The 12,818-nt window shown below is 52.3% G+C and overlaps 1 protein-coding gene across 1 annotated transcript; it reads right to left on the bottom strand.

The window, feature by feature from the left end:
• Positions 1–3,031: 3,031 nt before the first annotated feature.
• IUM83_02034 (major facilitator superfamily) lies at positions 3,032–6,100 on the bottom strand (the record flags this gene model as incomplete). Its single annotated transcript, XM_067925930.1, has 4 exons — positions 3,032–3,066; positions 5,568–5,592; positions 5,690–5,827; positions 5,897–6,100. The coding sequence occupies 4 exons, from the start codon at positions 6,098–6,100 to the stop codon at positions 3,032–3,034; spliced, it is 402 nt and encodes a 133-aa protein (XP_067800617.1).
• Positions 6,101–12,818: the final 6,718 nt, after the last annotated feature.

Below are 12,818 nucleotides of genomic sequence, written 5' to 3'. Positions count from 1 at the left end.
GCTCAACTTTAATGGTTGAGCACGCGGTGTCGTCCCTGACGACGCCGTCACTGAGGAAGCAGCGTCACGCTGCTCCTTCATGATGAACCCCAGAGCAACACCATGTTGCTCCGTCGGCGATAGCGTACGCAGCATTGTAGCTATCGCCGCTTCTCCAATGACTGTTGACAGTCGTTGGAGGGCCTCCCACTCTGGGTCAGACAGGTGGGAGCAGTCTGCGCGTGCAACATGCGTTGCAGGCGTGTTGGAGCTCTCCATGGGCACCTCCGTGCTCATGGGGTTCTCGGCTCCGCGTTCGTACACCGCGTACGAACGTCAAGCAGTCGGTCGTTGGACGGACTACAAAGTGCTACCAGTTGTAGTGGGTCTAACTTGACTCACTACTTTTGCTTACACGTTGCGCAACGTGTATGAGGAAGCGTAAGTACTTAGTAATTACTTAGGTTAATTATACTTGAGTCCACAAGTATAATATAAATCAAATAAAACACCAAGTAGCTAGTTTAAGGTAAAATGAGAACTGTATTGCTTGTAAATTGACCTTCCTCTAAAATCTGCTAAAAACTGTTTATCATCTATGAAAGGGTTGACAGCGGCTGGCTGTCAGAGCCCCGCTAATATGCATGTCTCTGATTGGTAGAAAGATGCTGCTAGGATATTTGGGTATGTGTGGACCACTCACTGTGGTGGTCCACTTCAATGTATCCATCGATGTGTCTTACACCAATGTGAGGAAGTATCCAAAACGTTTAACAGATAACCTATCTGTTAAATTCACAAGTGGCTTGCAGCCACTTGTACGTGTAACCCCGTTACAGAAGGTGGTGGTTGCTTTGAGTGCGACTTATGACATCGATTCGAACGTAATTTATATTGTTGGCTGTCCGTGAAAGCGATTTATGATATCGGTTTTCGAGTAAATTACACGGTGATCTATGACATCGATTCCTGCGACAGGAATATTATGCTACGCGGATTGGTGCATTCTCCGAAGGACTTATGACAAAAGCGCGAATTATGACTTCGGCGATGCGGTAATACCTTCTATCAGCTTGCTGTGTTCGGTTCCTAATAGCAATGGGAAGAGTTGGTCCATTAGTTCCCACACACCTCGTGGAACGTGCGTAGTCTCAGCGCAAACAGGTTTTCTTCAAGCCGAGTTGTCTGTAGGCCCGCGGGCCGCCATCGACACAGGAAGACTTGGCGGAGCTGCTGAGCTGCTGGACATGCCCAGAATATATGATGCATAGAGACTCGACTAGCCCTCACGCACTCCGCATGCGGGCACACAAGTTGATCCTGTGTGGGGTCATACAGGGAGAAGGCGTGGTGGCGCAGCCTCAGCAACATTTGGCCCCCCAGGAGCCGAGCCCCACTATTCGGCGCAAACGCTTCCACTCCAGCATCCGCAATCCAGCCACTGCTGCCTTACTTTGCTGTTCCCAGAGCTCCTCCCGGTGGGCGAGCCCCGTCGTCGGGAAGCAGCAGCCACCATCGTCTTAAAGTGATGTCATGGTTGAGTCCACCGACGTTTGCCAACCCACAGACACACCAATCTACTCACGCTAGGATGAGGGTGGACGTACTTAACACGAATCTGTGGATAAAGCTCCTTGGTCACGAAGGTGACCAGCTAGCGGTGACTAGTGACGTGCTGCCTTTTTGGCGGTGCATCGCACGCGTGGATTACGCGTGCTTCGACTGGCCGGGAAGCTGTCATTTCCACCACTACCGGGTGATCGATCGATGTAGCAAATGTGGTGTAGCAGACGTGCCAAAATCGTTAGCTTCCCACTCCCACATCAACAACACCTACACTCGTTGAGCGTAGGCTTGTCGGGTGATCCGAAGATCGCCCAGTCCGTTTACAGCGGTGTAGTGGCTCCTCCCTAGACACCTGTCAAGCTCTTCCAAGAGCCGTGCCACGAGCACACAGCACGCTCCCCTTACTTCATCCACCTCTTCTTCTCCTTCTTCTCCTACTCCTCCTTGAACCCGTGCCCTCCATCAAAGGATGGACGGAGCTTTCGCCTTGACGGGCCGTCGGTGCAAAGCCGCACCGACCTTAATTCGCTGGCGGGTCGAAAACCCGCGCTCGTACGTTCGACAAGCTCCTTGCCCTGGGGGCAGATGTCCAGAAACCACCACACTCACACGCGCTTCTTGGACTTGCCGGGTGGCCGAGATCACTTCCGTCACTTCGATAAGCCGATCTTAGCGGTGGGCATGATCTAGTCCTACGGGGACGGTCGTACCTCGAAGAGTCGCCGCGTGTCGCTTGTGTTGGACCCCGAAATTCCACTCTGTATTTATGTTTGCTTTGCTGGGCTCAACGGCCCTCCCAAAGGTCCCTATATAAATATCTAATGAAAATGGGCTGTTACGGCCTCTCCCATACTAAAACTAATTCGATTCGCGGGCCGACCCTATAGCTCGCCGACCTCCTCGGCGAAACTCCTCGGATCGGTGTCACGTGTACAAACTTGGGTCAGACTGGTTTTGATCACCGAATTAAGTGCCTTGATGTAGACTAAGAGATCGCTTCACCGCACAGGCTTAGCTCGCCGACGTTGGAACATCGGCGAAAATACTTGACTTTCGGCCTGTAGGCAGCCTCGACGGGCGAAAAATCACTTCACCACACAAATATCCGTAGCTCACAGCTAAAAGTGGCCGGATGAAGGAGGCTTGGGAAATTCGTGACCAACAACTGAGCAAGCAATTCCGGTTGGCGTTCGAAGGTCGGAGTACGCCGGGTTTTGTGACACAGAGCAGTGAAAGTGACACGACCACCTCCATGACATCGCCAATGAACGATATCCCGCAGCCGACGCCCTGTATACGGGCATTGTCGCGTTAGACGTGTCGACCTGCAGTTCGACAATGGCGGAATACGATCTCACTGTTGCATTTTTCAACTCCCTCTCAGTCAAATTTGACATAAACTAGACCAGGAGTTGAAATGTTGTGTGTCAAACCCTGACGAAAATGGGGATTCGGCTACCAAATCGTAGTAACCCGCATCAACCCGTCAGAACAAAGCACCAACAGCAATGAGTACGCGTACTATCACGAAAAAACGAAACAACAAGGTGAAACTATCGACGAACCCTATTACAATCAGAGAATTGATTCCGGAGATGGCAGAAAACATCGTCAAATCAAAACTCGTTTTCGAACAAGAAAACAAAACCCTTCAGCAGGCATTCCAAGCAGAGGAAACGAAGGTTTTCTCGATCGTAACGAGCTGCGAGAATGTGATGAAAGAGATTAGCAAAATCCGGCTAGCTTTGTTGCTGAAAGCCTCACGGTGGATGCGCCAAAAATCAGATCTGATTGAAGAACTTGCGCGTGTGCGCCTGTGGTTCCGCTATGTGCACGGCTCAGTGACCAACGGCAACAAATTCACTACGAGATGGAAAGAAAAAAAAACTGTCTGGGCTTGCTTCCCCGACATCCCGTGCGGCGTTATTCAAGAGAACCGGAGAGATGCTGGAGAACATAAAGGACGAGTCGAAACTATACGATATCTCTCTGGCACAGGCGCTGTTTGAACTGCTGTTGTACGCCGCAGCCCATGAGTTCTTCAAAACGACTTCTGGATCCAATTGTTAGCCACGACCCATGTGCCATGGATCCAGTCCTCAGACACCCGACTACTACACCCGAATGCACTAATGGCTATCCTTCGCACTGAGTGCGGACGGATAATTCTAAATCGACTGACAAGCTCTGGGTGGACACACCCGATCCTGGCCACACTCATCCACCTGAGGGACGACCATGAATGGCTAGCAGAGGAAACAGCGATGCAACAAATGCAGGTGCAGGATGGCAACATGCCGCCCCGCTGCACATTGACTGGGGGGGGGGGGGCAGAGAACCTCTATTTTGTTTTTAACCCTTTCGTTCTAATAACAATACATTAAGTCCCATTTAGCAAAAGTGGGTAGGCGACCGGGAGAGCTCATACTGAAGCCAATATTATCTGCTACAACCCACCAGCTTTTGCTAAGTTGGATTTCTTTGCGACAACAGCCTTTTGTTTAGATTTTCAACCAATCAAGATGCAACCAAGTATCAAGTAGTGGTACATCTATTGTGCCTTGGCGCCTCCAGTCTAGCTGGAGCTGGAACGAGCGTCATCCCAGACAAGTTGCGAGCAGCGCAGCGCACCTCCGTGAAGGTCTGGCCGATGGTGACCAACAACTCGCTCACGATGGCAGACTGGCGGGAAGGGAGAGACGGAGAAGGAGGAACTGCTCGACCGCGAGGGACGCAGAGAACTAGCAGACGCACGAGCAGGATGGGGTAGACGACAGCCATCAAGATGCTGAACACGCCCTGGACACCGGCGGACAGAACGTCGTGAGCGAGCTTGGCGTTGTCGCGGAGCTTGGCGTTGTCGCAGAGCTTGGTGAAGAACTCCGGCTCGTTCTTCATGATACGGGTGGCCTCCGAACAGCAAGCCGACGTGAAGGGGAAGAGAACAGGTCGCCAGCGCTGTCGATACGCTGGTACTCCACAACCTCCTGCGAGCCCGTGCTGAAGCCGCCCACACTGGCGGTGGATCCGGCCAGGGAGCTACAGATGATGGCCACCTCCGAGTCGTCCATGCTAGCCAAGGGTTTTGTGGTCGCAGCGTGAGGGGGATCTCCCGAACTCCCAAGCAGCGGTGTGGTTTAGCGTGCATGCACCGATGCCCCGACAGACGTCGAAGTGGTGCCTTCGTCTCCTTCCTGCAGCTGGTTCACACTAACGACAAATCCCTCGAGCACGTCCGACGACTGCCAAAGTGCTCCGTGAGCCCACGACCAGCCTTGCCGAGCACACCGAACGATAAGCTCTCGTCCAGGAAGATGCGGAAGAAGTACTTGTTGCACGATTCCACCACCTTGAGCAGCTCGATCATGTCACAGTGGTTGCAGAACACAGCCTTCGTCACGGCGCTGGCAGTCCGAACCGCGGTTCTTGCGCTTGTCCTCGTCGCGCACGCGCTTCAACACGTGCTCCAGGTCCTCCATGTCGTTGTGCTTGTGGTAAATCACTGTGGAGCGGGCCAGGATGGCGTCCACCAGGACCGAGTCGTTACAGCCCTCATCCATGACAATGTGGTCGCCACGTTTGGCAAACGCCGCCAGAGGACGAAGTGGCCTCCGTGCCCGAGAAGGTGATCGAGTCGGTGGTCCCCATCACCTGCGCGATGTCCTACTCGAGGATCTCGTGCGTGTCGTCGACCTCGTACGTGTATTCAGCGACCTTGTCGGTGAGTGCCAGCGCATCAAGGCGCGGGGGAGAGACCTGCGAGGACGACTCGGAAGTCATTGACGTCGCTCCCGTGGATTTGCGGCGAACCCCCGAGGGGGACGGCGGGGGTGTCACGCTCGGCGATTCTGACGCAGGGCTGGCCGGGCCAGGAGAGCCAATGACGTCTCCGCTGGAGCTCGTCGGGGACATGTCCGACTCGGTGTCCTCGTCCTTGAGACCCTCCTTCATGGCGAAGGGGGACTTCTGATCCTTGTCAGTGGCCACCCAGATACGGATGGTCTCCATCCGGCGCTGCACACCGGGCATGTCCATGTTGTCGGCGTCCTAGTTCATCGTCAATACACCGGCAACCGCACAACAAATCAGTCACAAGATTCTGAGAACAATACGAGAAGCACGAAATAAAAAATTTCGGACGTACGGGGCAGAACCACTCCACGCACACCTCCAGGTCCGTGCGGTCAGCCAGCACGGGGGTCAGCAGCTGCACGAGCGTGCCGCGTGTCACGGCGTCCAGGTGCGGGATCTCGATGCCGCGCACCTCGAGCGTGTTGATGGGCTGGAATAGCACGACGGCCGTGATCCACTTGGCCAGGAAGTTGAACTAGTCCACCTCGCCGCGGCACACCGTCTTGAGCAGCACCGTGAAGACCTCCTCGGGCACCTTGTTCTTGGACACGTCCATGATCTTGCGCAGCGCGAAGTCCTCGCGCACCTCGAGCAGCAGCTTGGACTCCTCGAAGCCATGAATGCCCAGCTGGTAGCAGCTCTCGCACAGGTGGTAGTTGACGCACTTGGAGCACGAGTACATATTCCCCACGATGGAGTCCATGCCGCAGCCGTCGCAGAACGAGTCCTCGTTCACGTGCGAGGGCGGGAACTTCATCGACTGTAGACGCCGCGTGGGAATTGGACTTGTAGAGGAAGGAGGTGGAGCACTGATGTTGATTGGGTTCTAGTATACCGTTCTCAAAAACTTAGTGAAGAATTGCCAGCACCAACCATTTAGCACGTTTCATGTCGCTGGGAACTATCATTCTTCATGTATGCAATAGTACGAGTCGCAGTTATGTCCAAAGACGAGCCTAACAGCATCTCTGGCTCGTCGTCAGGGATCATTCTTATTGGTCATAATTTGCATGCACATCCCTTGCAAAATCGCTCAGTCAGATTTTGTAAATCGACAAAACCGCCAGGCCGAAACTTGTTTTTTTGCGTTTTCTGGCGCTTCCAGAGGGCCTACGGCTAATCCGAGACCGGATTTGAGCTCTCCTCGTGAGGGGGGTCAGCTGGTCGGTTTGCCGATCGGGACAAGTGTGTACGACTCGGCAAATTCTCAAATGAGGCCGTTTGCAAAAATTCTATTAGTTCTTAGAGTCATTAGTTTTTGGAGTGGATGTCCCGTCAATTCATGGGTATCCAGACGGGATACTTTCTGTGATCTGCAAGGGATTGGTTCGGGCCGCACGGTGCGGTCCGCATTTGATCGTTACTGGCTCATTTAGCAACTTGCCACCCAGAGCTTAAGCAGAAAATATACTGTTTTTGCTTACTTCTTGCTTTTGATTCGTGTCCTAGTTGTTTTTGACTAAGAGTTTTGGTAGCTCTCTGCAAAAATGGCTCGCACGAAGCAGACAGCAAAGATATCCGTGGGTGGCAGGCCTCCGAAGCGGCAGCTGGCAGTGCGAGCAGGCTATGCCGAGGCAAGTATGGCCAGGGCCATGGCGAGGAAGTGGAAGGTTGCCTACCTCCGCGACCGTGTCGGAACAGGCGCCGATATCAAGTACACCGTGGTGTGGAAGACTCGTGTGGGAGGACAGCGCCCCGAAACGGATGAACCTGCCACCAAGCTTCGTGAGGATGGCTTTGGTGACGCCATGGCCATCGTGGATGAGTGGGTTGATGCCGGGCGTGAGGGCGACTTTCTCGTCTGGGCACGAACGCATCACGAAGCTGTGCTGGGCGCCAACATCAATGGCACGTGCATGTTTGAAGCTTTGGCGAAGGCTGCCGTCCTTGAGGGTTCTCCGTCCGCAGTGCCAAGTGAAGAAGTTGAGCGTTTCCAGGAGGGTGCTGCGGCTCGCGGCGTGGACATTTCGCGTGGCATCAGCTGGAAACAGACGTGCGCCTTCCTCAACCAGCTGCAACGTGCCGGTTCACCCCTATCGGTTCCCGACTTCAAGTTCAATTACCAGCAGTCCGGGCACCGAGGTGCTGCAGCAATCCGGCGTCTCAAGCTCAAGAATGGGGTCTACGTCGTTGGAGCTCAAAGTACTATGGGCGTCGGGCATGCATTTGCTCTTCACGTAAGCGGACGGAAGCTAACCGTGCACGACGGCGATGCCAAGAAGACCTTGGGACGTTATGGCGAGTGGATTGACGCGGTGATGTTCGTGCGCAAGGTTGTCATTCAGGCTTAAGCAGATAATAAATTTGCTTCATTGACTCTGTCACTCATGTTCACTATTTATTGTTGTATATTCGGTGAGTGTGCCAGAGAAACCTAAATGAGGGTAAAACCTTATAAGACGCTACGAGTAAACCTATTGTTAGGGGAAACCTCAAGCTGTCCTGTGACTCATAAAATAATTGTTGTGAAATGGTGAATTCACTTGTGTTAGTGTGTTGACCTATCTATTTGTTAGCGAATTAATGGATCTCATTCCTAGCTTATTTCTTAACGTTCTGAACTGATTCTTGTCAAGTGATTTGGTAAAAGAAAATAACTTCTTGCATGCAATGACATAAAGCAATGTACTCAGCTTCTGTAGTCGAGAGCACTGCGGTGTGGTGCTTTCTCGACAGCCATGACACTGGACTTGTTCCGCTCATCGTAGCGTATCCGCCAATCGACCTTCTCGTGTCAGGACAATTAGCATAGTCTGAGTCTTGTAAGCTGTCAGATGATCAGCAAAGTTGTTGGCATCAGCAGATAGTGGCCCACCGAGTAGTAGACCTTGATCTGTTGTACCCGAAAGGCTTTTAAGACCTCTTACCGCTGCCTTCCAGTATTCCTTTCCAGGATTGGACAAGAATTGGCTAACTCGCGCATATATAAAATGCCAGATTGGGGCGAATGCCAACCATCAGGTACATGATACGACCAACGACGTCTTGGTAGGGAACTTCTTTCATCGCCTCCCTCTCTTCTTGAGTGGTAGGCGCTATGACTTTCGTCAGTTTAGCGCTGTGGTCTGATGGTGTCGCAGTTGGGTATGTGACAAGGTGTTTGAACTTGTTGAGGACATTAGTTGTATACTTGTGTTGATGAATGAATATCGTTCTGACCTAACGATGGGAAACTGTCTTCATTAAAAAAACACGTCGGAACTGTAGACAATTGCATGGGAGTTAACATTCATCAGGCGATAACATTTCTTATGCTCGGGGACGACCAGATATATGATACTAGGAACAGCCACGGGTTCACAAATGTCAGAATGAACTTTATGTAAAGGCATCATAGCCCGTTCAACGTGTCAATAAGACGGAAATGCATTGCAGTGTGACTTCGTGTAAATGCATACAGAGCAAAAGATACTGTCTCGGGGAAATACGGTTGTGATATCCAGTCCCCTCAACGCTTGGCTTTATTAAGAGCCTGTTAAACACGGATACAGCAGTCTTTAGCGCTTGGGAAAAGGACTTATAGAGGAAGGCGGTAAAAAGAAAAGGTAAGCTTAATAAACTTAGGAGAACTTAGGCTCATTGGGTTCTAGTATGCTATTCTCAAAAACTTAGTGAAGAATTGCCAGGCACCCACGATTTAGCATGTTGCCTGCCAATTGGAACTATCATTCTTCATATATGCAATAGTATGAGTCACATTTATTTCCAAAGACGAGCCTAACTTCAACATCGCCCACCATGGCGCTGGGCGGGATGATGGTCTCGGGCGTCCACAGGTCGCACAGAGCGTCGATCTCGCGCTCAGAGAGCTTGACGGCTGTGCCCTTGGGCTTGTCGCGCTTGCCAAACGTGGTGTAGATGACGAAGACGGTGAGGGACGTCTCGATGAGCACATGCTCAAGGCTGCGCTCGTAGATGGAGCGGATGTATGCGTAGTACGAGCTGGGTGCGTTGGCAAACGCCGCCCTGATCTTGACGGTGTCCAGACTCAGCAGGGTCGCCATCGTATTATACAGATCCATGCTGGACAAGGCGTGCTTCAACGCCGCTGTGCTCTCAAGTAGAAGGTCGCCATCGTGCCAATAAGATCAATGCCACCGTGGCGAATACTACGCAGACATCAAGAACAAGCGTTGTGCGCAGCAGTACCGGATACTGCTGCAACTTTGAAAGAGCTGGAAGAGAAAGGCAGTGACCAGTTCGATGTGGACAGTTGGGTGAGGCAAGTGTAGGGATTTTGTGCAGCTCTCGAGTTCGAGCGGCGGCGCTATTCGAGTAAGTACGCAGATGAAGAGATCCCGATGATTGAAGGTGCGGTGTCCGGAGTCGAATATACCATTTCAGGTCCTACAAGGACGCCACTGATTCTACCTGTGCGGTTATTACATCCTCATGAAGTAGGGTTGCGAACCAGCGATACAGTTCTAGGCCGTGGCGCCTTCGCGTCGGCGCATCGAGGGACCTGGCTCGACTCATCACTGGTGATCAAGCGGGTGCTTCAAGTCGAGACGGCAAAAACGTTTCGAGTTGAGGCGAGACAATCTTCAAACACGAGACGGATGGCTGGTTTTGACTGAATCACTCTCACGTGGTAGCTCTGTACGGCGCCTGCAACGTGGAGTTGTCATTTTTTGTTTGAGAATACGCTGCCAGGGGCACACTGACCAATTTCCGGAACGCTACGGTGGCTTCCACGAACGCTTTGCTCCCGCGGTGGTGGAGATGCTCTTATCCATCTTAGAGATGAAACAAACAATAAATATCACAGCACAACCGTATCAAGATGTATTTCAGCGCCATTACCAACGGCTTACCAGTTTGTAAACTTGGTTGAGCGGTAGAGCTTCGTACGCCAGTTCCGACGGTTGCTCTTGCTGCCATGCAGGTGTGCGATAATACGTGCACTTTGTGCATGAACACGGCCCCCAAGTCAATTCCAACCGCCACTGATCCGCGATGATGTCCACTTCGTTCATCGCCGTCCATAGGTGTTGTATGCCATTGAACTTGTTCTCATAAATAAGGCCTTGAAACCGGTACTTTGACATAACTTTCTCGTCGTTCGAAGGGTTTAGCGCCATCTTGATTCCACGCTCAATATGCGCATCAAGAAACTTTCCTTTGCGCACAAGAAAATCTTTGAGAAATTCGAGGCGGTCACGAATCATTTGGCGAGTTATCTGTAACACGAAAGGGCTTTGTGAGCGTTCTTGTTTCTGAAGGTGCGATGCATACTAAAACTCTTACCCCTGAAATATCCATGGATAATTGAAGCCAGTGCATCATCCACAAGAAGTCATGCAAGCGCTTCTCGTTTCCTGAGCAGACTGCTTTATAGACAGAGTGCATCTCTTTCACCGGTAACATGTCGATAAAGTCGTCAATGTCTTCAGTGGACCCGAACGCTGTTTCGAAAACCTACAACAGACATCTTCTGTTAGTCTACAAGCGTTTACAACCCATTCAATTGTACGGATTCGGCTATACTCGATCTTTGGCCGGCACAAACACAGGGAGCAACGAGTCGAAGTTCACTTTGGTTGGACTGCAATAGTAGAAAAGCGCTACCGAGAGTGTTGAGTTTACGTAGATTCGCCGTCCATTGGATGCTGAGGCGCCTGCTATAAAAGGTAACTGCGACATTGCCCATCAGAAATCTAGATATATCTACACAACCACGCTGGAGTGACTAACGCGAATCTTGTCCACTCGGTCGTCCATGGTTGATCTCAGAACTCAGGTGGAGTATGTCTCTCTTGTTGTTGATCTGATGTCGACGGGGTAAATTGCGGAATGAGCGGCTCCTGCGGTCGCTCCGATCATGAACAGTCAGGGGAGGACTAAATATCTCGTATTTTGTATGTCAGCCTTCGTGTGGTGGGCTGAGGGCTTCCAAAGATCTTCATGGGTTCATGAAGATGGTTCATGGAAAGAAACCCACTCCACCCCACGGAACTGAATATGGCTCGTTACATGAATTCAACTATGAGTACGTTTATTTACGTGATTGCCTAAAGGCTCAAAATCGAGCTGGCGTGCAAGGCGACCGGCTTCGCCTTCACCTCGGAACGACTTACATGGCGTCACGTCTTGCCACCAGCACCTCTTTTCGGCGCGCCTTGACGTCGCTATCGGGGAGCAAGTGCTGTATGGACAAGCTTGAAGTCGAGCAACTCTCCATCAGCCCCCGAACCCGGTGAGGAACGTCTTCAGATGATCACACGCCTCAAGTGTGAAACGACTCCCAGCGCTTGTCCAACCGCTACAAAGACCGCATGTGACGCATCTCGTCCAGCGAAGGCACCAATCGAGTCGGAAACCCGACGGCGTACCCTTATCCCCGAAGTCCAACCGTTGGATAATGGCAGCGAACGCGATCAGACGTGGGTGGGATGAAAGCCATCGCAGCACGAGAAACGGCGTCCGGCACTGGGTAAACATGGCCGCTCAATAGCGCTTGGTCCACGCGCGGTGTCATGTAGCGCGGCAGCGCGGTCGGTCCGGTGTGGCGTTCCTTCCCTGGGTTATGGCACTCGTTGTCACGCGGCGCCGTCCAACCCAGTCGTCAGTGTGTTGTGGTGGATAAGATCCAATGTGCGGGTGGGCGTAAGAACCAGCATTGTGAGTTTCAGGAACCGGCACGTCGCTCGGAGTCTAGCATGTCGCCATCCAACTTGCGTAGACTTGGTGTAGAGCATCGCAACGTTAGCAACTCAAGTGTGGTGCTTACAACGCCATCGCGGATCCGTCATCCGGGCACTCACCATCGAGTACGGGGCTGTCCACGTAGATGTATCCAGCAAAAGGCACCACAAACGACGGAATCTGGGGCACGGCGCTCGTTGCTGAGTGTGGAATCGCCTAAGAAGATTACGCTCGGCGTCGTGCAGTACGGCACGACAGAGCGATCAATCCGGAGTAGTGTTGGTAGATTCGTCGTTGGTCCGACATCCGGGCCACGGTACACAGCTTCGAGCACGGAGCTGTCCAGTACAGCGACCTCGGCGTCGAGTATGACGTCGCCAAGGGGCGCTTGAATAGTCGGCAAATGATGTACGGGATCAGCATACGCGGACCGATAGCGTGGGAGTGGCGAAGTCGTACGAGCGCATGATGCAGGCGTGCGGCATCAGCCGTATGGAGTCGACGCGGCAGCATACGGGCACCATGCTTGGTATAGCTTGGAGGCGACACGGACGTTGTGGAGTTGTGGGTGAAGCCGCACGGTGAAGAGCGTTCGTTGCAGCGGTCTCTTGGACAATGTGTGCAGGCCGAGGTAAATTGGAAACTGAGAGTCGATCAGCAATTGGAGATCTTTTCGCGCCACAGAGCATCAGGGCCATCGAGTGCCCGTTTAGATCTGGCGCGCGTGGTTCCGTCAATCACAGTCTTTCATTCAAATATGAAAGATGTTGATTGGC

This window comes from Phytophthora cinnamomi (genome assembly GCF_018691715.1).
Source record: "Phytophthora cinnamomi strain GKB4 chromosome Unknown Contig0, whole genome shotgun sequence".
Taxonomy (NCBI): domain Eukaryota; phylum Oomycota; class Peronosporomycetes; order Peronosporales; family Peronosporaceae; genus Phytophthora; species Phytophthora cinnamomi.
Note: the sequence above shows the minus strand (reverse complement) of the source record. Positions and strands in the feature narration are given on the sequence as shown.